The sequence below is a fragment of the Zonotrichia leucophrys genome, chromosome 6 (assembly GCF_028769735.1).
Source record: "Zonotrichia leucophrys gambelii isolate GWCS_2022_RI chromosome 6, RI_Zleu_2.0, whole genome shotgun sequence".
Classification (NCBI taxonomy): Eukaryota; Metazoa; Chordata; class Aves; order Passeriformes; family Passerellidae; genus Zonotrichia; species Zonotrichia leucophrys.
In genome coordinates, this window is record NC_088176.1 from 19,322,442 (window position 1) to 19,349,499 (window position 27,058).

At 40.5% G+C, this 27,058-nt stretch overlaps 1 protein-coding gene across 5 annotated transcripts in view; it reads right to left on the reverse strand.

The window, feature by feature from the left end:
• GBF1 (golgi brefeldin A resistant guanine nucleotide exchange factor 1) overlaps positions 1–26,095 on the reverse strand; it is a 97,826-nt gene extending 71,731 nt beyond the window's left edge. For 2 of the 5 annotated variants that reach the window (XM_064716556.1, XM_064716552.1), the window contains exons 1-3: positions 25,866–26,095; positions 20,320–20,425; positions 18,964–19,030 (exon numbers count right to left, since the gene is read on the reverse strand). In XM_064716556.1, the coding sequence (XP_064572626.1) occupies positions 18,964–19,030; positions 20,320–20,425; positions 25,866–25,873 (181 nt within the window). In that variant the 5' untranslated portion in view covers positions 25,874–26,095. Of the gene's footprint in view, positions 1–18,963; positions 19,031–20,319; positions 20,426–25,341; positions 25,360–25,865 lie in introns of those variants that run through there. The other 3 variants (XM_064716557.1, XM_064716553.1, XM_064716554.1) reach the window with 2 other exon arrangements.
• Positions 26,096–27,058: the final 963 nt, after the last annotated feature.

Genomic DNA, 27,058 nt, shown 5'->3' on the forward strand with positions numbered 1-27,058 from the left:
ATCACTGCAAAGCCCCACACTGCAGTCCAGCTGCCAAGCAATTGCCTTCAGCCTCCTGCAAGCCCCACAGCTCGGAGTTAATCCAGCTCTCCAGCGGCTGCAGCTCAGAAGCCGGTTTTGTATCCTACACAATGCTTCTGTCAACACTCCAGAGACCCCAAACCTGATTAATTACATTTGCCTGGGACCCTCCATCCACCCAGCGTATTGTTGAAAGCTGTTGAAGAAGGGCAACAGTTGCAACCTTCTTCACACCAGGCATAAGCCAAACTTGTCATTCCCTGTTTAAAGCGCCATTAACTGGCCAGATTTACAGCTCCTAACCAGCAGCTCAGAAGCACAGCATTGCAATGACTTCTACTAATCACTACTCTTTGCCTCAAGTCTCCTGGAAACTTGGGAATCATTTCCTCCTTCCAGTCTGGGTCACACAGATACAAACATTTCATCCCAAAAGACTAACTCTTTGCTTCCAGACACAAGTACTTCAAAGCCCACAGACATATCAGAATTGTACACTTGTCTCTAATCCAGGTAATGTGAGCTACAGCAAAATTATGCTATCATTTCAATAGTTTGATTTATGTACAGAAATCAAATGCTCATTTATTAAAAAGCCTAAACTAAAAAAACCAAACAGAAACAACAAAACAAACAAACCCACCAACAGCCCCCCCAAAACAAACCAAAAAAACACCACAATAAATCCCAAACCTTTAAAATTTAAACCTTCAGTGTTATCTGATTGGCTGAAAGAAAATTTACTACTATCCTTTCTACAGCTGGTCATTTATGAGTCCATGAATCCTGAAACAACATCCTTTAAAAAACAATTCACACCACTTTTTTCTTTACAGACATCTATTAGTAACAATTGAAAGGATTCATTAATGTGATTCAACATTCAAAAAAGAAGAGAAAATTACAAAATGTTCTTTAAATGCCTTCAATAGATGCAAGACATTGCCAAACAGGTAAGATGGTATCAGAAGAAAGGTAGAAAGTCACATCAGGCAGCCTCTGAATTTTACTTAAACACCAAGGAAACCTTCCCATCCATTTCCGAGGGCAGTGGGTGGGGAGTGTCATCCCAAACATCTTTCAAGAAAGGCAACAAGAAAAAGTTACTCAAAAGAGGTAAATTTTGTATCTCATTGAAATAAATTGCATCCTCCTTTCTAACACATTAACAGATTAATCTTTTATGCTTCCAGACAGCTCATTATCCATGTAGAAATCATCTCCTCTCCCATGGCTTGTTTCAAGTCACATCTGGCCTATATTATCAGCATAATCCAGTCTCTGCAGGCCAGGTTATCTATACAAAAGACAATTACCTCTTGTTTTGTTTTAATTTTATTCATGCCATTTTAGTCAGCTTTTACCTTAATGCCTGCCAAATGGACTTCCCCATCATTTTTCTGAGGCTCCAGAAAGTTGGGTGTACTGCATTCTCATTGATCATTGAAAAGAAAAAAAGGAAAAGTCTCTGAGATACCAAAGTATCTTAATGCAATCACCAAGGACGACAGGCTTTATGCACTTTACTTCCCTTCCCTCTCATTCTGACTGATTAACCGTGACCTTATGTTTAAAATTGCTACCCAGGTCAAACCCTTCTGAAGGCCTGGCTCGCCTATAAAGCACCAAGGTTAATCTTCAACAGATTCCATTACAGACCCTTCAGCTATTCTAGCAATGTTGTTTGAACATGCTTCCTCCACAGACCAGGTCTTTTTCCAAGGTGGTGTTAGCTGTCTTGTTATTTTGAGAAAGCAGACTATGTCCTTTTCTTCAGGCCCCATACACAGACCTTCTCATCCTGGACAGTGCGGAACGCCATGCAGGCCTTGCCCACTCTAAGAACGAGGGCACAAACACAGCCCTGCAGTCACTGAGCACAGGGACAAGCAGGCTTGCTTGGCCTCGTGTCCATCTTCAGTCATCCTTGCCTCCTGCATCTTTCCACTTAGCAGCCAAATGCCATCTGCACAGGAGAGGTGATAACACATTATTTAAGTAGTTGCCAAAATGCTTCTTCCTTAGCCAGCCTTGAAGCATTCTCACTTGGCTAGCAGACAGCATAATAAAATAGTTTTGACCATCACCCTTCTACTTCAGAACACCAAGCTCAAGGATGAAATAGTATTCTAGCACTGAGGTCAGTCAACATCAAGACCTTTTTTCTAAACAGTAGCAACAGGCACAGGCTCAGAGGTCAATCCCTGGGGCTCCAAAACAACTGTTTGCCACTCTCATCATGACACTGAGAACTTTGCAAGAAGCAAGCAGGTAAGTCTGCATCTAGTAGACAATTTAAATTTAACCCAGTGCAGAAACTCTAGGCTAGCTGCAGAAGATATCCAGAGAAAAAAATTTACTGTAGCTTAAAAAATAAAGACATTAATAGTAAAGCAAGTTGACTGTGGTCTGTGCTAAAATATTTTATGTTTTTCTTTATTCCTCCCCAGAACAAGATCCCAGCCTAACTATTTCTGCTGTCTCAGGCACGTTAAATCCAGTAAACATGCCAAGTCATGAAAACATCTCTGTAAACTCTCCTCCCCATCCTGGACTTTTGCATCTATACACAAAAAGCACAAAGGAAAATCATCCTTGAAGTAATCTAGACTGTGTCACAAGCTGTGATGGAGAGGAACAGTGAGATACAGATTGTGAAGACAGTGCATGTCTGCACCGTGTGTGGGTGGATATTGTATCGGCACATTTCAGCATGAGCGGAGCCAACAAAACCGCTTTGTGCATAACTCCACACAAAATGTGCTATGGGAGCTGAACGACTGCTGGGCACCCAGCAACAGATACATACATGTACATAAATCCAGGGACAGTAGCTAGGGTCACAGCTCCTATTCCCCACTAGCACAGATGTGCTGACAGATGTAAAATGCACAGGTAAAACTGAGGAGCAGATAGATCCACTCTGGAGAATCCTGCTGTGATGAAATAAGCACTAAAATTCTGCCCAGTCTAGACTTTGCAGCTGTCTGTTCCATCTTCCTCAAAAATCATCAACTTCTACTAGACACTTAAAGCAAACATACAGCCACACCCCAGCCACCTAAGTCTGAAATTCAACAGATAATAAAAAGGTACAACTCCTGACTATTGTCCCAGTGTTGAGAGATTTTTTTTGATGGGTAATTGAAACACAAGAACTCCACTCTGCCAGTTTAACAATTTGCTTATTGGAATTATTTCCAATATTGTATGAAACACCTCAGTATGATCTAACATATCTCATCTGTCAACTGCTTTAGTCTACAGAACCTGGGCAAGAAAAGGAACTTCCCACTCCTAAACCTCTTCTTTTCACCCACACTGAAGAAAGGTAAGGGTGGGGACTTCAGAGCTACTGATGACACTCTATGACCAGCTCTCCAAGAAGCAAACCATTGTCAGTCATCCTTATACAAAGGGGATACAATACCTAGTCCTCATTCACATCCCAAAGATCAACAGCCCATCATACAGCTTTTTCAAAGCTGAGTTGCATTTAAAATCAATAAATAGCTTCAAGAGGATTTCACACTGGGGACTCAGTTACTTCATTGACTGGATCAGAACAAAGGCTCAAAAATTTTGCCATTTCACCAGAAAGGACTAGTGCTAGATGAGCATGACCAGAGACAGCTCCTCAGCCCTGAACCCCATGCCTAGGAGCAGCCAGGACAAGATGCAGGACACTGCCCTGCAGCTCAGGGGACACCTGTGAAGCCTGCCCACTAAGTGACAAAAAGAGATGAAATTTCCACCATGCATTCCCTGTGCAGTGCCAAGGGTTAATATTCAGATGGCAGATTCAGTTTTGAGAGATGCATCTCTGAATTGAATTTAGGTTCAGAAGGCTTGTACTGAGCTTTATGTGCTTCTGAATTCTGGGGTAACTCTTGCTCACCAAACACTGGTATTTGTATGAATAAAAATGAAGGGATTTAACAAATCTTGTTCCTGCACACAGTTGTCAAAAAAATCTGACCTTTAGAACAGGAAAAAGAGGGGGGATTTAAAGGTTTAAAGAGGAGGCAGTGGCTGCCTGATGTATAACAAACCTTTGAAAAATTATGAACCAGTGAAAATCCCCTACAGGTCCCAACAAAATGTGTCCAATTTGCATTCCTGCAAGTCCTCCATACGGACCACTCTTTGCCTGTGTGTACACAGGCAAATAAATCCCTAGGAATAATACAACTGGGACCTGAATCTGATCTCGGATATATTATTGCTCCAGAGCTCCATTCCAACCTTCACAAATGGCTTTTTTTGTTCCAGATAACTAAATCAAAGCAGTCCTGATAAGCTTTCAAAGCAGGGAATGTGAGGAATGGTTTAATGAATGTTACAACTCAACCTATTACAGACTACAGAGCATTACAGAAGACAGGGGAGAAAAAAAAGCACATATGACACTCATGTCTGGAAGTCTCATAAATTCAAATCCAGAAGCACCTGCCTTTCTAAGTCCCTTTATATTAAGCCCAGCAAAAACTGAATGCTGACTGTCCAAAGGAACATAAAGAATGGGAAGTGAGAAGAACTGTGTCAGACAAATGCAGAGGGCTTCTTACTGTAAAGTTACATTAGCAATAAGTTTGAAACAGAAAATTCTTACACAGGCACAGACAGCAAAAAGTATGCCTGAACAGAAAGTTAAAGCACAAGAGAAAAAGGGAACAGGAGTCATGGAAGACAAAGCTAAAAAAATTTTGGAAAATTTTGTTTTTGCAAAGCAGCTTCTGTGGCATTTACACGGGCCCTAATGCTGTTTGCTCCCTACAAGAACCTCTGGCAATTTCTTCACATATCAAACTTCAACTATGCATACATAAGGTACACATGAAAGGTCTGTATGCTGGTCCCAAGTTCTGCCTTGTTTTCACTGCTTTTTCTATTTTTAAGCATTAAATGATTCTTTTGAACCAAAAATAAGGTTTCAGCATAAGTATTTTACAACAGTCTGTTGTAGCTAATAAAGTTCCTTGCAGCTAAAGGTCGTGGGCTCGGACTGGAAGAGTAAGCTAAGCTAATACTTCAGGTGACTTTCATGAAGTGAAATTTCTGCTCAGAACACACCAGACACTAAGGTTATCACATGAAAGAAGTTATCAACTTCCTTCCCACAAACTTGCCACCTAAAAGGTGTTCTTGAGGACATCAAGAACAAAGTAACTACACTCCTATTTAGCTTCTATATACCTTCATTTTCCTGTTTACTCCTTTCTCCATGTAATGACATGCATTCTTGTCCCAGAAGTAGTAGATGCAAGAATAAAACAGTTTAAAGGCTTCAAATGAAAAAACTATCTTCTTCATAAAGTTAAACAGCTGAGATTATGAGAACAGGTTAGCAATTCAGCATTTACTATCACAAAAAAGTCTTAAATACCACATGCTTTAGTATTACCTAGACAGTTGCAAATTAACTGTACAATGCAGAAGAGTTACCCTTACAGGGATTAAATGCTTCCTGTTTACATGACAACACCTAACAACACAGATAGATCACAGTTAAAAGTAATTTTACAGCCATCCTGCAGACATGCAGGACATATCCAGAGCAGAGCCATTCTTATCATGGAACAATGGTCCCAGAAGAAACCCCTGCAGAAAAAGCTCCAAGGGAAGAATTTTAAGTATTCTACTCACTTTCCTCCAAATAGCAGGTCCAAAACTTTCTCTCATATATCTCCCAATACTACTCCAATAGTTCTTGCACATAGCACTTTACAATTTCAAAGCCCTTTACAAATAATTACCTCGTGCTTTGGTTCTTCTAGATTTCTTTCAGATTTAAGTAACTGCAGTTCTTTTTAATACCGTGGTCTGAAAATTCTTTGAAAACACTTTCACTGTAGACTATTTCAGCTTCTTGCCTTCAGTTCAGGAAAGAATTATACTATTTTAAAAAAATATGCAAATGTTGAGGGAAGGAACAACAGATAATATATTCTGAACATAAGTTATGCTTGATTTAATTCCTGCTGCTAGACACCTGATTAAAAGGTCTTTTGTTGTCATACATATTGACAGCTGAGGCAGTAAAACAAACAACAGTGTACTGGTACCCAATGATCACAGAACACAGGTGTCTTTTGATGTGAAATTTCACCTGAAATATTAAAGTTTAGCCCTTTCACTTTTATTCCAGGGTGAGACTGGCAAAGGAAAAATAAAATGGAATAAAGAACTAGATTTAAAGGGCATTGAAGAACAGCACTGAAGAGAAACAGAGAAACAGTTCTACAGAGTAGACTTCAAATCTCAATTGCTAGAAGCTGGAACACCTGGAATAAGAGGCATGCAGGCAGATAATAGTTTAGCAATAAATTGAACACTGATGATTTGTTTTTTCATCATGAACTGTTCCTGCTGCTGAAGCTTACAGTGCAAAAGGCCTAGGCAAGCCAGGGATGCCATGTAGCACAGCTAGTAAATTGCAATTTAAAGGCAGCTGAACATGTCTTGAGTGGCACTATGAATGAGAAATGGCAAGGTTTTATTCCTGCCTATATCATGACATGCAGTATTTGGATCAGGTGCAATCAGAAGAAGTAACAAATAATCCTGGGGGCTTACAAATATTTTTGAAGAACACTGTATACTGACAAAATAGTTAACTTAAGCAGGTTTTACTCAAAAAATATCAAATTCCATCTGTTATCATACTGCTTGTAATTACAGAAAGCTTTTGGACAACCTCTAGTCTGATTCAGTTGCATCCTTCAGTAAAATAACCATTTCTTCCTAAAAGCCAAAGAAAATTCAACACCGGTTAAGGTCTTCAGACTTCTGAGCATAGGAATTGAAGATTATTATATGGAAGTCTGTGAGCCAGTTTTCGGAACAGACTTACTGTTCAGTGAAAATGTTAGCATTCATGTAATACTTTTTACAACTACAGTTATTTACCCCCAATGCCCTTGGACACAAATTCCCTGCCTCCACATTTGCGTGGTATGCTGTGCACCTGTTGGCTGCTCACCCCACCCCAGACACAGCCACACACAGGGCACCAGACTGAGCTCACTACGGTGGGAGGCAGCATGCAACCTCTCAGGAAAGGCAACACAATCAGCAGCTACAGGCAACTACTGCACACAAAATTGTCAGGGTTCCTATCTTCCATATGCTCTTGAGCAAGCTGATGAAAAAAACAGCCTACTACGCTAGGAAAATGCTGCAAATGGTACCAACTCTAATCTGTAGTCATCTCCAACTTCCCTTGATAAACTGCAAAAAAAGTCTGTAATTTACTGCTACATTTGATACTGCCTGCATCTGTTACAATTTTAATTGTCGTTGCTCATGTTTATGCCTTTCTGTGCAAAATACAGTCTATATCCATATGCCTGCATAGACTCCTGTAGGCCACCCTCTAACACAGTTGGTTCTATTTTCTCCCCAGACAGTATGATTTGTGTTGAGACTTTAACTAATATCACAATACTTCAGGAAGTTTCAATCAGCTTTTGCTGGAGAAAAGCCTTGTGATTGGCTTTTTCTATCCCTGCTCATTACCTATGTGTCAATTGCCAATAAAGACAAGTATTTAGAATACTGGCCCTCAGCCCATTATCGAGGAAGAGATTGGTGGGGTTTTTTTTTCGTTGCTCCCTTGCTTACCATGTGGCCTAGAAACAATTTTGCATCTAAGCAGAAGTCAGGTTTCTTCAATATAATCCTGTCCTGAAACCCTAGGTGTTACTTTTCACATTTTATGTCCTTGCCTCTTTTCAAAGGGAATTTAAACTAGAAGAAAGTAGGTGGTGCTACTATTTAAACACCATAGAAAATACTGGTATCAGTTCTCTACACATGTTCCTACCAATTTTACCATTTCTGATAGCACTTCCACCATAAGAACATACAACAGCAGAACACAGCAAGTATGTCAGAGCCTGCTGTTACCTTAGTTACACTGAAAGAAACAGGTATGTCTCAGAAATATTGGAAATTGTTATTAGACAACAGACAGACAGCACTTCCTTTCCCAGAACAATCTGTCTCCTGCCCTGACAACCCATTCCTGCTATATTTACCCGACCAAATTTTGCCAGTGATATATTTCCAGATGCACTTGAGCCACATGTGCCTGTCAGTCAGACCAAGCACAGAGGAATCTGAGCTCCTAGAAATCACTAGATGTTAATCCATGCTTCCTCTCTTGCTTGCCTGTAGAGTTTAAGGAGACAAAATGTGTGAAGCATTATTCCCAGTTTATTTTGGAAGGAGGGACAAGAGGAACTTCATTTGATACTGATATTTACTTCAACTGCTGTCTTTATAGCTTGCAGAGACACCTGAACAGTTAAAAAAAATTTCATATGTGAAACATGAAGTTAAATATGACTGGCTGTTTCAACCAATCAATACTGGGTGTACAGCAAGAAACTGTAAGACTCTCTTAAAAGTTCTTGATACTTAACAAAGAGCTTACTGTCCTAATCTGCCATGGGAGAGCCAATTCCTCATTCTGTGCCATCTTTGCTGGAGAAAAGCAATCAGTTCTAGATTGTGGATAGTTCAATTTAAGAATGCTGACCAGGTAAAATTAGTTGAGTTTTGGAGCAATAAGAACAAGGTCTAATGAATGATCTGAGCTAAGTCACTTCACTATATTTGCACTTATATTCTTCCTATATTCTACCATACACTTCTGACCCCATGCTATCTTCTTCCAACCCAGCTAGTTTCTCTTCTTTGCATAATTTTATAAAACACTAACACCCAAATTCTGATCCTTCTCTTTATTCTTGCTGAATTTCTCCCTGAGATCCTCTGAGCAAAAAGGACCAAAAATACTCTCTTCCCACCTCCACATTGCTTAAATATGAACTTCACAGTTCCTACATCAATACTACTTTCATTCCAAAGTGCATTTTTTGAGGTTACAGCCATGGGAGAAAAACAAACCAACCCATCCCATCTCATCCCAAAAATCTAACCAACAAAAAAAACACCTCAAAAAAACTTCAAAAAACCCACCCCAAACCCACAAACCAAACACCACAACAAAATCAAGGGAGAAAGAAATCCACTAAAAAATCCACTTTAAAAATCACTGCAAAACAACAAAGTCACCTCTCAGAATCTCATTGGCAAGAAGAGATTGGTGACCACTCAGTGGAACCAAGGTATTTCTCAGTTCTAGGTACCATGACTCCTCCAGAGAGGGTAATGGGAGGCTAAAACACTGATGCAAGAGTAATAAGTGAAGAAAAGAGCTGAGAGGGCTTAAAATGGTAAATATCCTTCCTTTGGCTCCCTCCACCCCTGGAAAATCTGGAAAGCACAGACAGGCAGTTTCAACTTTTTCACCCTTTATTTAATAGGCTTAACAGAGGGTCCTAACAAACAAACTTTTTAAAATAAAAAGCACAAGTTGAAATTAATTGTGGTTATATTAAAACTCACTGCCAGGCCAATTTTATTACTCAAAGTGGAATTAAAAACCCCTGTAGCTTTCTTTTAATAGCAGATTTACATACAAGACCTCTTCAAGTAGCTGCATGCAGGTAGATTCTTCAGAACAAAAGTACTTTTGATCCATTCTTCTCAAACAAACAAACAAACACACACATAAGTTTGTACCCAAAAGTATACTGTTTAAGGACAAGAACATCCTTTAGAACAGTATAGATTATTTTTATTACAGCATTAAGCCTTTAAAGTTTTAAAATGCTTTAATTGTTCCTGCTTCCTTAAATTGCGTACAGTTTGCATGTTTTCAGGTACCCTTTCCTTTTCAAATCTGCAGCACTGGAACACTCTTCAAACATCTGACTAACACATCATACAAGAGGAGACAAGCACAAGGAAGAAAAGGACCACCTTATAGGTGGAATTGAAAGTTGTTAAAAAAGATACTGGCCAGGGCTGAGTACAATCAAGCGAAATGGGGGCAAGATATGAACTGTACTACATGTAAGAGTTTATTAGCAGCCTCATACAGCTGCTCAAATTCAGGCATCTAACACAAGGATGTGAACAGCTGGTACCATCAGCTGCTGCTGCTGCAGAGTGAAAGGGAGTGTGTGCCCTTCCGCTGCAGCACACGGGCCCGTGCATGTGAACGAGCACCGGGACGCGCTGCCAAACTCCAGAGCATTCAGAAACTACAGGAAGGAAAAACTGCAATTTAAAGGCAGCTGAACAAGAATGAACTGCCCTTTTAGATTTTTAATGTATTGTTCATAAAAGTGAAGGGAGAAACTGTGTGCAAAATTTAACCTGGTGTTGTCTGTGACACATGCTTAAATAGTCAATAGTCAGTTACCAAACAACCATTTAGGTAAGCATTTCAGGATGCCTATGGTGGTCTTCCTCCTCCTCATTAATGAATGATACATTTCTTCCGTAATTTATTTTCTCTGAAATTTCTTAATTTTTTCCAAATCTTGTACTACTACTCAGCTGCAGTTAACAGTCCTATTGCTTTTTACAATGTCTGAATATATTTATTTCTCCCTCTCCTATGTTTCCAACCTGCATTTTCTTTCACAACACACTGAATACAACAGTGGTTTGAACTGACAAGTTCTAACTTCACAACTGCACCATGCAAAAAGCACAGACATATTAACTTCAGAAAGTCCAACAGATGAGGATTCTGTGTCTATCTATATCCTTCAACTAAAGAAGAAATATCTACCCATTAGGAGTTCAAAGCAAGAGTAGGTTGCTTTAACACTTGCAGTGACATTTCCAAGTCACACAGATACAGTGCATCACACAACACCAGTGTATATATCTATCCATTTTCTGCAATCACCACTTGATGTGGTGATTGTAGAAAATGGATAAATGTAAATGTTCCTTCTCAAAACACATTTTTTTATCTCCTATAATTTTGTGATGACATGTACTGATTCACCGTCCCTAAAATATTTACATATATTTAATTGCTCATTCTTTTAATAAAACAACAGATTTTCATTCACTCACAAAACTCTTCCCCAGAAAGTATCTGTTGATACCAACAAAAGCTCACCCATGACACTTCTATCCCTCACCTCAGAATCCATCACATCACAAAACCTCAGACCCTATCTTCAAGCCACTGTATTGCAGACTTTATACATATAATTTTGTCCTTTTTTGTAGCTTTGAAAAGTGATGAAAAGCAAGTTAAAATTCTGCTGTCTAAAAGACGACCAGAATTTCCCTAGGACTGTATGCATCAGTTTTATGTCTTTCCTGGACATATCTGCTGTCTTGTATCATTTTCTAAAGGCAAATAACAAAAGCAAGAAGACAGATCACAGAATATTCTGAGTTGAAAGGGATCCACAAGATGCACCAAGTCCAGCTCTTGAGTGAACGGCCCTGTGGACCCACAACCTTGGTGTTATCAGCACCGTGCTCTGACCAACTGAGCTAATATCATCTTGACTGTCCATCCAACATTTTTAAGAACTTACCATGACAAGGTCCATAACATACTGGAAGATTAATATTTTTCTGATTGCAAAGAAAACCTCCCAAACCAAGCACAAACAAAAAAACCCCTTCAGCAGTAGTCTATTCTGCAACACTCAGCTAAAAAGCTAGATAGTTATCTTAAACAGAAAAAGGTCCTGCAAGTTTACTTCAAATGGGCAAGCCACCAAGTACACATCCCTCACTATTAACGTTCCTTAACAATCAATCTGCTATTTTAATAACAATGTTCTCCATTAGTCTGCTACTTTTACACTTACCTTTTAATCCCTGCCATTCTACTTCTTTTCATCCTGACTTTTTTATTCCACACTAATCATTGAGAGAAGCAGCACTTTTTCACAGATCCCTGCACTACTCCTGAAGAAAAGGACACTTTGCCCAATTGTATCTGCTTTCAAACCTCTCCTTCCAACACAAATCTTGGTATAAACCATGTTAGGGATCAGCCAACACAGCCTGTTTGAAGGACAAATTGAGGTAATGATTAAGAAAAACCCTCAAGTGTTTAACAACTTTGTAGACTTAATGATTCCTCTCTGTTGCTACCCTCTTAAGCTACACACTCTCTGAGATGAGGAATACTTCAGAATGCTTCTTGGGTATGCATAATCAACACTTCTTGGCAGTCCTGTTACATATTATGCAACTATATAAATATGCACCTGCACTTTCTGACACAAGTTACTGCTTCTTGGAAGTTAATCACTTTTGGGACAATATTTTTAATAGGTTAGATGGCAACCATTGAGTGAGGAAAGAAGACAGGCAAAAGAAGGAAGGAAGAAGAGCTATATACTTAGTAAACTACTAGTAGAATTAAGCAATTTCATGTATACTCCTACTTCCAGAGGGTTTTTACTATAATGCAAATGGGCACAATTCCTTTTCACTAATCTTGACCACCAAACAAAAACATCATCAAAAAAACTCGATATAAAACCTCAATGGCTGACTTAAGAGGAACCTTAGCTTCTATGCAGCATCTGGTACTGCCTGTCCACCAAATCAAACTGCAATTTATTGTCCCCTAATGTACATCCATTAAGCCATTTCCTTCATGGCTCCACTTCACACAGAAGCAGTAACTGAAGGAAATAATGGAGTGCCCCACAAGTGGGGAAGTAATTGCTCAACAAGCGTGGAACAAGAGAGAGTCAGTTGCACACCATGCACATGTGGCAGCTCTTCAGAGCCCAGCCCTGCAGTGGTAACAGAAGGCTGGTGTTACAGAACAAACCCACTGTGGGAACTCTTCCAAGCAACAGCCAGGAGTGCTTGTCCATCTAAATCCTTGGGTCCTTAAGGATTAGGGGTCAGGAAACAATTCCTCCCAACAGCACCACCTCCTGCCTGTACCTGCCAGTCATTAGCCATGCATAGAAGGAAGACTTCAGCTCCAAGTTCTAGTGTTAAACTGTACTCAGAGAACTGTGTTGAAAGGATGCTTAAGTGGTATCACAAAAGTTGTGGGGCTGAACTGCATAAGGGACTTCAGAAGACATGCAGAAATACCCAGTGTGAAGACCACCTTACTGGGTTTGTTAGGTTTTTTTGCTCTAAATACTCTGAGATTCACTTCACTTCTTTCAATTTCTTTCATTAAATTTCTTACTACACAGAAACACAAAACAGAAGATAATCACAACATCTAAAGCGTTATCAAATTAAAGATTCTACACAGAGTTTCTCCCTTTCTGTATGTCAGTATTAGTTACAAAAATATCTCAATTACAAGTTTCTCCTCAGGAGTTTTAATTTCATTCAGCAACCTGTGTTGAAGGGCTCAATGTACAATTCAACAGAATCAATCAGAGCTCAGAGTGATACCATCCATACCTGACTCCTCACTCATTCTGCATAAATGCTGTCCTGCACACAACAGAAAAGCCATGAAAAAGGTCATGGTGCTTGTCTTGGTGGATCTTAAATCATTCTTCATCAAAGACATTCTTCCTCCTTCTTTCATGCAGAAAGTAAACAAAATCTTAAGTGAAATTATGACAATTCTTGTGTTCATTTTGGGCTGGAGAAGCTCCCATCCCAGTTGTAGTGCAGCTACCATTCTTAGAGCACACCAGTGCTTAGAGCACATCACTCTGGGAAAATCACTTAGAAAATAAAGCACAAGGTTAGCAAGCACCTGGGAAAAGTCTGATTTATTATTTCTTCAAGAAAACACTAAGAAAATCTATGCCAAAATACCAATATCTATGCTAAAAATATCCTCGAGGAAGATTCAAAGACCTCAGCCATAAGACAGTAATTTGATTAATTTAAGGCTAAAATGAGATTAAAAAGATTAATCTCACTCAGAGTATTTGGAACGACCTGCAGCTTCAAAACAAAAATACTGCACTGAAATACATTCTCTGTGCAGTTGGGAGGATGTCTGCCTTCATTCAGACCAGAAACTTGCTTTTAAAATGACAATTTTTACTGTATTGTCTGAACAGTTAGCAAAACTCAAGTCTGGATTCAACCTGCAAGCAAAGCATCAAATTTAAGTTGGCACCTTAATATTCTTATTTCTTATAGTAAGAAAACATGAAGAAAAATAAATTAACACTTTTGTACACAGAGTCAGGTCATCCAATAATTAGAGTGAGGCCAAGTTAAAGCTACAGAGGAAGCCTTATTCCATGAGCTTCCAAACCTTCCTTATACCCTCTCCATTCTTCTTTAAAAATTCATAGAGAATGCCACAAAGCTAAATGTTAGCCTGAATTGCTTGGTATTCAAAAATACCAAATTGACACATATGAATACCTGTTACTAAAAAAACCATTCTTTTATTTTTTTGAGTTATCATAAGAACAGACATGATCTGTAAGATCAGTGAATGTTCTAGATCTTTGATAGGAAGCTGACATGCCACAGGAAAAAAAAGATTGGGTTTTTTTTTAATGGCTGATCTAGATAACATTTCTATCCTTCAATGCAAGCAATGGAAGAAATATCACAGTATGCAGTTTATCATACTTGTTATTTGCCAGTAAATTCAGGCACTTCCAGCAGAAACTCAAGATCTAAATAATAAATAAAATATGGTATTGCTGTTACCTGCAAAGCAATAAGCAATACAGCACTTTACATATCACACATTCATATAGTCTAATTCCTACACTTCTTGATAAAAAACCCACAAACACTACTTTTTTCTAATTTCTTAACTTGAATGAACATCTCATATTCTAACCACTGGCACTTCAATAGCATTGAGAAGAGGCCACATATTTATATTTACTACCAATTTACCACTTTTTAACTAGATCTTTCAGAAAAAGTTCAGACATTAATACAGAATCAGGATAAAATTCCTGTATTGCTTTATACGACTGTCAGGTTTTCCATAAAAACTGAGTTTCCAGAGCTCAGACATGAGAAAATGAGTGTGCAATCAAGTCTACATTCCAGAAAACTGATGGCTACAGTAACAACTATATTAAGTCAGACACTGGGCAAAGGTTCTCCTACAGTTACAGTCATTTGACCTTTAGCCAGCTCTTAATGCCCCAGCCAACCCTCTAAAGATGGAGATTTGCAGCAGCTTCTTGTCTGAAATAAGCCATGAAAAGATTCTTCTGAACCCACTGTACAAGCATTCATTTAAAATGTCATGAATGTGCATGAAATCAGAGTGCTTCTAACAGCTTACTTTGCAGCTTCTGTTTAAATGCACTAACTCTGAACCACCAGAGGATAAAAGGACTCAAACCTTGCAGTCTGGTACTCATGGACCTAGAATATACACAAGCACCTCTTCACAGGTGTGTTTACCTAGTTTAAACCTTATTTAAATAGAGTCTTGATGCACACACTTTCCACAAACACCTGCTTCTCCCATGCAGCCATGACTTGCACAAGGCAGCTGCAGTCAGTCACTGCTGTCCCAAAGCCATCCCACACAGCAGCAGGCAGCACCTCAGGCACTGACTCAGCTCCCTGCTCAGAGCAAAGCACAAACTCTGCAATGAGGAGAATGACAACAGAAGTATCTCTTCTTACTTCTACATCATACCAGAATGGTCTGAAGACTTCAACAGTCAGAGAAGCATTTAAAAAAACCCAATCCTCATGAAATCATGGAAAAGCAGGCTTATAATTAATCCATATTTCCAATTATTTGCAGTTATAAAACCTAAGTTGGAACCATTCATGAAAGAAACAGTCTCAGTTATCACTGGACATTAAAAAGAAGCTTTCTTTTGGTGACCTAAATCCATAACAAAACTGATAAAATGAACAAATGTTTCAACATCCAGACATATTTTTCAGGGTACTCAGCCCACTTTAAAAAGCAGTCAAATGGAAGCTGTGGTGACAGTGGCCCTTGATCCAAACTTGTATCAATACAGATTTTCATCCATTTTAAAATAACCTTTGAAAATGTAGCTATATTTCAATTTTGCTGTATGGACAAAGCTTGATAGTCATTGTTTCCATATGGTCATTATTCAGGACACTGACTTCTGCTTTTTCTAAGCACTAGAAATATGACACACAACATCAAATTTAAGCTTATTGTGGTCATCTTAGCATTGCAAGAATTCAATTATTAAATTTATCTTGGATTAACTTATGCATCACCCAAGACAACAGAACCTCTATTTCCTTTCTGTTTTTCAGGCAACTACTATCAATAGTCAAACACATGAAAATGTAGTCCATGAAAATGTAGAAATGGTATCCAATAAATCAACTGCCAGTGGATCAGAGGTGGACATTCTGCTCATTTTCAAATTATTAAACTCTTTTTATAAATCTACAAAAAGTTCCCACAGAAATTAAGTTAATCAGAATTTTAAAGAGAAACTTGAAAATATTCAGGTTCAAGGCCCTTAGCTAGATATGCTGAACCGCAGAAGTGAAGTTTCTCTTACCATAATCATGGGACTGTTTGTGCAATACAGCTTCTCTACATGCTTCCTCCAAGAGCACAGGTAGAGGTTACAACAGGATGGGATACCACACTTAGCTGCAGGCACGTAATTTAATTACTCTGGAGGAGCAATACTTTGAAACAGGAATCTTTAGCTGCTGGGGGCATATAGTGCATCTTTATACCCTTGACCAGGGTATTTCAGCATCACAGGCATGACAGAGTTAATACCCACTAGCTCAGAGGAGAACAAAAGGTACTCCACTGCAACATGCCTAACATTTACATTGCCTCTCTTTGCTCATTAAACAGGTTTTGGTTAAATAATGAACAAACTGTATTACAGACTCCGATGAGAATTCCAAAATTATAAATCAACTGGTAAAGCCCAGAGGAGAATGAAGGGAGTGGGAGGGAAGGAAGGATAATATTGACTAATATAAAGGGCGCAGCTTGACAGTGGATATTCCTGCCACACCTGATCAAACATGCTCCATGGGGGAGGGGAAGGGAGGGAGAGAGCAAGAGGGGAGATGGGACAAGGCAGCCTGAAATTTGCATCCGGAACAGATTAAAATGGGTTCTTGGGGGATTGAGAAAATACATAATATATATTACTATAAATGCAAAATTGTACTAAAAGCTAACTCAAATGTCAAAGATTACAGCTTGAATAAATTTAAATATAAAAGCAATGCGTTTCCATGAGCTAATGAAAGAGACATGAAAGGAAGGTCTAGGGGAAAAAAAAAAATCACCAAAAACCCCCTATGCTGGGGACTGGACTTTTGATTGCCTGGAAGGTGATGCAGGACACTCTGCACCAAAGTATTGCTTGGGAACAAGTCCATGTCTAAAATGGAAAAAAGATGGAGCACAGCAAGGATGTCCTATCTTAAGACACTAGTCGGTAAATAGCAGTCACTGCAGCTGAAATTACCTGTAAAAAGAATCCCATGTAGTCAAACCAACATGCTGTCATCCCCATATACAAGCAATTATTATCTCAGCAGGAACAACACTTACCTGATGACTAATACAAAGGGAGTCTCTGAATCTCTTAGTACATTAAACTTTGCTTTCTCTAACATAAGCAGATAGTGAACTTGGATTTTTTCCCCAACAAGTCAACAGCACATTGTACCTAGCTGCTCTAGATAAATGGCCAGTCCCTGACATTTACTTATACTGCATTTATTTGAGCATCCTGACAGTCCCTGCTCTTGTTGATGAGAAGAGGTATTTGCAATAATGGCAAAGAACTTCAGGAAGCTTATTAAAAGAAAAAAATTCATCTCATAGAAGGAAGAAATGTAAAATTTCCTCCCAATACACTTTTGGTGACTGCACATATATCTTACAGAAAGTAAGTGAGTGAGCTTACAAAAAACCCCCATAAAGTGAGTGAGCTTACAAAAAAAACCCATAAATCCAGACTGTCATGTAGTCCAGGTACAAGCATAACAGCCAGAACAAAGATACTATCCAGAAATGCAAGTTCTTCAGGAGGTCCCTAAGATGTCATGATCTAAGAGAAAAATCCTGCTCACAAGCACAGAAAGTTAATCTGGCAGAGAAAAGCAAAGCATTACACTTACAGGCAGACATGTAAGAGGAAGGAATAAAGGCTTAGAACTGGCACGTGTCCTCAGCACTTCTTGTCACCATCACCTGGAAGCAGCACTAGGGTGCTTCCAGGGAACACACTTCTTATGGGATTCCAGACTCAGCACTGATGCAAGAATAAGCATGCTTCACAGCTAGAAATGCAAAAGGTCCATCTCAAACTAAGGCTGAGTGCAGTTCTGAGCAGTCACTGTAATAAGGGGACCAGAAATGAAGTTTACTTTCAAATACTACAATCAGTAAGAAAAATCCTGACAAGAACATGCAGAATGCCATATGGAGTTTAGGATTAGATTCACCTCCAGACTCTCAACATATACTTGGGTTACACTTAAACAATCACTCCTGAAACTACAAAACCAGAAAATGTTGAGGGAAGGGGAGAAAGATGGGTTGTGAGAAAAACAATGCTCAGAATACACACCACAGCTTTGTGTACTACTTCCCTAATCAATATAGATTTCCAGTGCAGATGATCACAATTTCTTTCAGTGCAGGTGACCACAAAGTCTTTCACTTGAAATCCAAGAGAGAGAAACAAAGGTCTGTGGTTTACTTATTACATGATGAAAGCTAACAAACCAAAGAACGTGAGGAAAAAACAAAAAGAAACCACTCTCTAAGCAGATTTTTTCCATCACTCACAGATCAGAAGGCATAAACAAACCACAAAAAAGCTATGCATGATAATACACCACATTTCATACACTACTACAAGCTTCAGTATATCAAAAAAACTTGCATCTTTATAAAATTGTGTGTGCATACACACACACACAAAATTTATATATATCCCTATAGACAGTGGCAGCAGTGGTATTTCTGTGCTAGTTTACATTGATATTATTTGCCCAAAAGTATGTGGATGTTTCCTCTTTTCTTGTTCTTCAATAAATGACTTCTGGATAGTAAATAAGACAAATAAATACACCTGTACATTTACTTACATATACCCTAGCAGGTGCACATACCTGCTGATGTCAGTAGAAGCTTACCTGTTATATTATTCAGCACTTCTTTTAGGTGGCTAAAGCTATGCAGCAGGGGATCCCTTTCTTCATCCTATAGGTTATACATAGGAAGCAAGTAATTAAGGAGGCAAACATATTCCTGAAGACAAATCTTAATAATGGGTCTGTTAAAGACCTCACCATCACATTCACAGAAGTGCTGTGGTTTGAGTTTATCACTGTCAGCATGTTTACACCATCAAATCCAAAAGCAGCATTTTTATTTTCCTGCCAGTGCTCCCCAATATCACACAGCTGAAATGTCAAAGCATGGGTCCAACACTGAGCATTCTGCTTCGGTTTTATTGTCCTTACAAGTATTTCTGATCAGCCTTGTGCTATTCAATAAATTTCACTGCAAATCTAACTCATATCATATTGAAATGGCTCATCTGGATTTGCTAGAATGTTAATCTATGCAGATTGTAATGGAAGCAGAAATACAATGACATTTTATGCCATTAAAATAACTTGAAGAAAGAATCACAGTGCAATATTTATATGAATTAGCTGCATCCTTTAGCCTGAGTCTATCTTTATGACATTAAACTAAGGAGGAGCAGCAGTTTCTCGAAGCTGAGTGCAGCCGCACCCACACCTCGAGGAGAGGCCGTGAGCTCTGATGAAGAAATGCTTGTTAGAAAGAAAAAGGGCCCTGCCCTTGGACAAAGTGAAACCACTCGTGCTGGATGACAGCCATCTGCCACTCATGTGACATTCCCAAGTGCACCACATCCACACATTTACATTGTGGCAGCCAAAAACCCACCAAAGCACGGTTACACTTGGAAACACTTTGTTTAGGATTTTTACCAAAGCAGGTTTGAAACTATTGATAGGTTTTAGTCAGGAATATAAACAGCAGGAACAAAACAGAGCTGAAAACGATACTATGCCATATGAAAAATTTAAAAATACTCTATATATAATTACTTCCCCGATTTTTATTTCATGGCTTTTGTGATGAAGACTGTCTTCCCTAAGAAGGTACAAAGGACACATAAAAACACTGTGCTAAATAAAATAACACCATATATGAAAATTCCCTGACATCCCCAGTGATAAAAGTCTAAATGAGATGACTCCCACATGGAATACAATGTGGGCTTTTTGTATTTACAGGATAAGAAGGTAGAAGACTCCTAGTTTTGTAGCTTTGGCAATCACTGGCATGAGATGCCCAAAACAATGTAAACAATGCAGAAAGTTATGCCAACTTTACTTATAAAGGTACTTTAACAAGTGCTACAAAAAAGTGAGGTACTTTTCCAAAGCCAGCTGGTTTCTGTGATAGGTGTTTCCACCTGCTGCTACAGATGGCAACAATTCAAGGTAACTTACCAGATGTGTGTGAGTGCTCCATCGGGCATTACGCTTTATGGCTCCCACCACTGCGTTGATTTCACCTTGTACAATGTAAATGTTCTTGTCCACCATCCTGACAATTCTGAAAATAAAGGTAATATAAATTAATCTCTAGCCTCTTTGTTTAATCTGAGGAAGACAATTACTCTAAGTTGACTCCAACCAAGAAAAGGCCTGCAGTGATGAAAGAAACTCTTTCAAATTTGTTTTGTACAAGCACAAAATACAAGTTTTGTATTACATGTACAATAGTACATGTAACAATACAAGTACTTCATCAAAAGAAAACACTTTTCCATAGCATATTTTCAAAACCATGACAGCAGACAGTTAGTTCTAACAGCATCTTTGTAGTGCAAGAGATCACTTTGCCAAGGCACATTCCTAATTTTTTTTCCAGTCTATGTAAGTTGACAGAAAGATAAAGTGTTGGGGTATCAGGACAAACATCCATGGCAATGCCATAACACATGCATCTCCAGCACTTATGCAAATTCCTGCAGCCCTACACAGAACACAAAGCTAACCTTGTACTCTCTTAGAAAAGCATCAGTGGCCTGAATAAGCCGGCCAGAGCAAACCTCTTTGGGACTTAAAACGTTGACCAAATAAAGTAATTTGTAACAGATGTTGATTTCACACTTGCTTCACAAAACAAAGCTTTCAAGAAAGCAGGAAAGTAAAAAAGATGTGAGTAAAACCCCACAAAGAAATGAGCAAAACTGGAGAAAAAACTGGATGAAACATGGAGGAAAAATGAGAAAGCTAAAGGCAGACACTTACTCTCCTGTAGTCTGAGGTCTTTCAGGGAAAAAACTTAAAATGATGCATCCAGAAAGAGGCAGAAGGGGGGAAAGAAATTAAAAGCAAGAAGATTTCTGACAGTCTGAGAAAAAGAAGAGTGAACTTCTATGGGACTGCTCTCATTATACTAGTTGTAGCTCAGATACAGTCAAGCATCAAGAAGCAAGAATGAAGGGGAAGGAACAGACACAAATGTTTATAAATAAAAACAGGATTTATAAAGAGGCTAAAGAGTCAAATGATACCATGTCTGTAAATGAGAAGGATTTCGTGATATGGTAGCCAAATAGTGAGACTTTTTCAGGAAAAAGAATTAAAGGAAAATGAGGACTCCAGCTTGAAATCACAACAGGTCATCCACAGGGAAGCAAAAGATTGGAAACAGGTGAAAGACTGATTGCAACACTTCAAACCTGACAGGCTCATGTGAAGGACTCAGCTGGGAAGGGGAGGCAGGGGATAATAAAGCACAGAGAATATGAGAAGGACTTTTGCCAATGAAACAAAAGCAAAGCTGGAAAGAAATGGTTTTGGTGGATTACACGGGACCTCAGAAAGATCACCACAGAAATTTCAGAATATTCATCCTGGATCTGTCAGGCTTCATGTCAACTAGCATGTCTGAATTATCAACAATGCTTCAAACACACAAACATCCTCTGAATGAAAGAGACTAATTTGCTTCAGGACTCCATAAATAATGGAAAGAAAGCAAAGTTTTATAAGAAGATATCTCATCAAAGGACAGCATCAGATTTGTTGCTTCATTTTTTCAGGTGTTTGCAATAGAATGCTCTTATGGCAAAACTGTTTATTTCATTAAATGAATTATACATAATGGTACTCCCAGGTGTAAGACAATAATTTAAGCAAAGACAAAAGTATTTTGTAAGAACAGTCATGATAGACAAATAGGGTTTCCAAGAAATTTGCTTGTGCCCTGAAGAACAAAGGTTTATATCCTCCCTCCACAATATATAACAGAACCACCAATACACTTCCTACTCATGTGGCTAATGCTTGAGAGATGTTGCCATCCTCAACAGTAAATTATTTCATACATTATTCAGATGATTGCATTGAAATACCATTGATCACAATGTTTCTATTTCACTTTATTGTCCTTGTTTGAGTACAAGGCATGAATGGGAGATTTCTCCTTCATGTAAAATTCCTTGCTTATTTATTTTTTCTTTCAGTAATTCCATTATTTTCTGTATTTCTACATCGGGAGTTTCAGGGCTCAAAATTCTAGTCCAGGGAAGTACTTCTGAGAAATACTCTATACACTCTTATTTGTCAGACCTAAAAAAACAGTTTAAAATCACCGTTTAAAAACAGTATTGAACATGTAAAGTGTGTAGCACCATTCCAGGCATTTAGCAAACTGACATGGAAACATTATTTCAGAAATCATGTAAATGCCAGACAGACATATTACAAACCTTGCACACATATAGATACTCAATAGTTCTGATAGTACTTAAAGTGAAGCCAAAGCTTAAATGCTGTTCTCACTGAATCTGCTTGTAAGACTTCTATTTCTTCTCCTCTATTTTAAAGATAATTAAATAAAAAGTTGGTTAAAACTCCATCTCTCCTGAATGTAGAAGACTTAAAATTCCCAGCTAACTGTAAGTGGCAAAATATGAAGAAAATAGACAAAAACCTCCAATACACACCTTTCCCTTTTCACCTGATCCTTGCAAAAATTCTATGTTACTTGGCAGGGCTCTCCTGAGATAAGAAAACCCTGCAAAACTTAGGGCAGTATTTCATTGCTAACTGTCTGGAAGACTCAATGAAAATGCACTCCTTTCCTCATAGATTCTATTAAATATAACTTTATTCAAAAGTACAAAAATTCACTTTATGCATGCCAACAAACTCATTTCACCAGTGCAACTGAAACAACCTATCATGCTGCAGGTGCAAATTCCCACTCAGGCTCTGAACATCAAACACTGAGCTCACTTCCCCACCAACACTGGGTGGAGATGGAGGGAAATACTGCTTCATATTTAAACTTGTAGCTAACCAAGCAATAGCATTCCAAGTAAACCATAAAGCCAACAGAGCTTTGCAACTTCATGTTGGAGAGGGAAACAGAAAAGAACTACAGAGTGAGCATGAAAGACAGACATCTATTTTCAGAGAGATGCACCTTGTAAGATAAACTCACCAAAACAATCATTCATCCATGTAAAAATTTAAATTTGAAATTTTAGTTCAAGAAATGGATAATGCTTCACTAAACTCTAAACTTCCCAAAGGCTACCCCCTTTTAAATGATTAGATAATTTCTGTATGTGTTCCTTCAACTGCAGCATCACCACAAGGAACAACTGATCACACTTTAGAGCTCACTATAGATGTCCTGAATTGAGAGAAGTTTTAAGACTGAAATGAATGCTGTGAAGCAGCAGAGAAAAAAAGTTACACAATTTACCAGACCAGCACTGAATGATCAGCTGGGTTTACAGAAGCATGGTGGGAGTCAAGCAAAATCACCAGACATTCGTTCAACTTAGAGAAGAAAAAATGTTAACATGAATTCAGGCTTAATGTTACAAAGCTAAGGTCTGAAGAAGGGAGTATTGTAAAAATGCTGAACAGGTTAACAGAACTAATAGTGAAGATCATCAACAAATCAACAAATTTGAAACAACCTCCCTAGCAAAGGTATGTTTCAATACCTCCTGATCTCAAACCAACAATAAATGCCTTTCTTGCAAGCAATCAAACACAAAAATGTAGTGGATTCAATACAGAAACAAATGGGCTCAGTTCTGTGGTCTTAAGTTAGAGAAAAGGAAAAAAAGCAAAGAAAGGTACCTACTATATTTCAAATGCTTTTTAGCTCCTTAGTCCTTCAGCTAGTTAAACTGAAGGTTTATATAAACTCCTGTTTCTTATTCAAGACAGATTCACATATCTGCTTAAAACTGCAGATTAGTCCTCAGATATGCTCCTGCAGAGAAATTCAACAGACAGCACAGTGAAAATGACAGCTCCAAACCAAGGCAACAAGGTGCCCAGGCCACCACAAGAAGAAGAAGGGAGGCTGCTACCTTTCACAGCCTCACTGACAACAGCATTGGGAACACTAAGTGGGAAAAAGTGAATGCCTAATCATGTCATAAAAGAACAAAGGCTCATATTCATAACATTGTCAAAACCTTCAACAGTGCTCTATGGATAATAATTATCACTACTCTGAGACTTCTGAAATAGCATCACATGTAGAATCTTCATATAAAAACATTGACAAGATTTACACCTGCTAATGTTATTTCACCCATGCACTGAACATTCCATTTCTCAATCTTGGAATGTCTTACCCCTACACATCCCAATGGATAGGAAGCCAGTTTATTCCTAATATTACCACTCCCTCTTCTACAGCAAAATGCCTGCAATTCTTCTGCAAACAAGCAAGAGTTAGCATCAGAAGCAACAAGGTCTGGCAGACTTTCATCAAGTCATTTCTTCCTATCATTAACTTTAGCCTTCAGCCATGGCACCTGATTTAAACCCAGTGGCGCTACTCCAATAAACAGCAGTAGTGAAAAACAATATAACCACAACATAGAAAGGTAGTATTGCAAAGTAAGCTTCTGTTGACCCAAATTTTTACTGTTTATGACAATGCAGGAATAATCTAGATAGCTTCTGACCTAGATTTGCCCACCAGAGTCCTGATACAATACACTGCTACTAAAACAGAACACGCAACCTTGAATCACAAACAACTCCTGGCAATCTCACAGCCAGCTAGGTTTCCCAGAAGCCCAAGTAGCAATCAGAAAGCTCCTTTTCCTCCTCCTAAACCTCACATGGAAGGTACATGAATGTCTGCAAAGAAATTTAACTTGCTTGGGTTTTTCAAGTAGTAACTGTTCTGCAAAAAGCATCAAAGGCAGCAAAAGTTCAAAGAAGTCAGGAGGTTTCTCCAAAGGCTAGCTCCTAATGCCTGGACAAAAGTGAGATAAAGCAATAATTCCTGACTATGGAAAGGAACTGTGCAGTCCTGGGCATTTAAGAATGCCCTTTAAAAGATAAGCAGCAGCAGCACGGTAGCAGTGGCACATCAGAAAGGAAGACGGGGACAAACTTCTCTACAAGCTTCCACATTCAGCTGCAACAGTGAGACTGGGCCTGGGAATCAAGTAGAGAAAGGCAAGTCGCATTTACCTGTCAAAACTGCATAGTAAAAATGAAACCTAAGGTTATTATGGTGAGGGAGATTTTCTTTTTTCCAATTACTTCATACTGTTGAAACTATGAAACATGCCCCCGGATGAACTCCTAACACGGTCGCTAAGCGGGCTCTGAGCTTTCCCCCGCCACAGCCACGAGCTGACCATACGCCAGGAAGAGCCTGCCGACACCGACTGCAGGCAGCAAGCCCCGCGGGCACGGGGAGCGGGGGTGTGCAGGTGCAGCGCCCACCCCGCAGCTCGCTCCGGCCCGGGCCCGCTGTTCCCGCGGCCCAGGGGTCGTGTCCAGGCGGGTCCGTGCGCCCCCGCCCGCGGGCACCGCCACGCGTGTCAGCCCGGCAGGCCGGAGGGGCGCCCGCCGCCCCCACCCGCGCCCGGCCCCCGCGGTCCCGTCCCCGCCCCCCGCCGGTCCCGCAAGGTTCCCCCGCCGCCGCTTCCCTCCCGCCCGCCCCCACGTCGCGACAGTATCGCGACAGGCGGTCGCTGCCCGGCACTGACCCCCGCATCCAAAATGGCGGCGCCTGCTCCCCGCGGCGGCGGCCGCTTCACATAACCGGGCCGGCGGCACCGCGGGCGGGAGGGCTCGGCCCGCCCCCTGTCCGCCCCTCCCTGCCGGCGGCGGCAGAGGCGAGGCCGCGGAGCGCGGGGTCCGCGGGGCACGGGCAGGGACACCGGCCCCGCTCCCTCGCACTGACGTGGAAACCGGCGCACCGTGACCCGCTGCCTGGTTACTGCGCAGACGGACAGCCCGGACAGCCAACCCGCGCACGATGCGCCGCGCAGCTCCCCGCGACGCCCAATGGAAACACGGCTTGCGACCGGAGGAGGCGGGCCCTACGGTGACAGCAGCGGGCAGCCAATGAGAGGCGTGAGGGTAGAACCAGCAGACCCGCTGGCCAATCGCGGCTCGGTGCGGCGCCGCAGCCGCGCCTGAGCGGGCGCAGCCTGGGCGGCCGGGCGGAAGCCGGCGGGAGCGCTGCCCTCGCGAAGCATTGTGGGCCGGGCCGGGCGCGGCGTGTGGGAGCCGGGGCCGCCCCGAGCGGGGGACGTGAGGGTGTGAGGGCGTGAGGGAGTGGGTGACAGTGCCGGGGCTGCACAGCCCACCGAGGGCAGCAGCGCCCTTCCGCCGTGCTTCGCCAGTATTCCCAACTTGTTCCACAGCCTCTTGCAGCTGGTACCAGGCACGGCAGTGCCCAGAGGAGCGCACGCCGCCTGTCCCTTCTCCCCAGTCCTGCTCCCCAGTAACTCCCCTCACACCTGAGCACAGCTGATCGCTTGGGCTACAAGCCACGGGCTGCAGCCTTAGTTCATCCAGCACAGCGATCTTGGCTGACAGAAACCACCACGGAGTTTAACAGCTCTGCGAGGCTGCTTTATTGGCCTGCCCTTTGCAGCAAGAACAATCACAGCGTTGTAGCTATACGGCACTTGGCAAAAGGAGTTCTCGGTGCTGCTCTCTCCCTCTCAGGTGCTTTTTATGTCTATGCTCCAGTAGCAATGCTGTGTGCCTTAAAGGCAGTAATTTGCAGAGGTCACTACTTGTTTAAGCCTCTGCCCGTTGAACTCGGTACAGAGGGCAGAAGGTTCTTGCAGCTGTGTTACAGTTTTACAGCTCTAGGATCTTCAGTCAGGTCAGCCTGGGCATCGGTTGTGGCAGATGTTAGAATTGTCAAAGCAACAGCTGCTCCAAA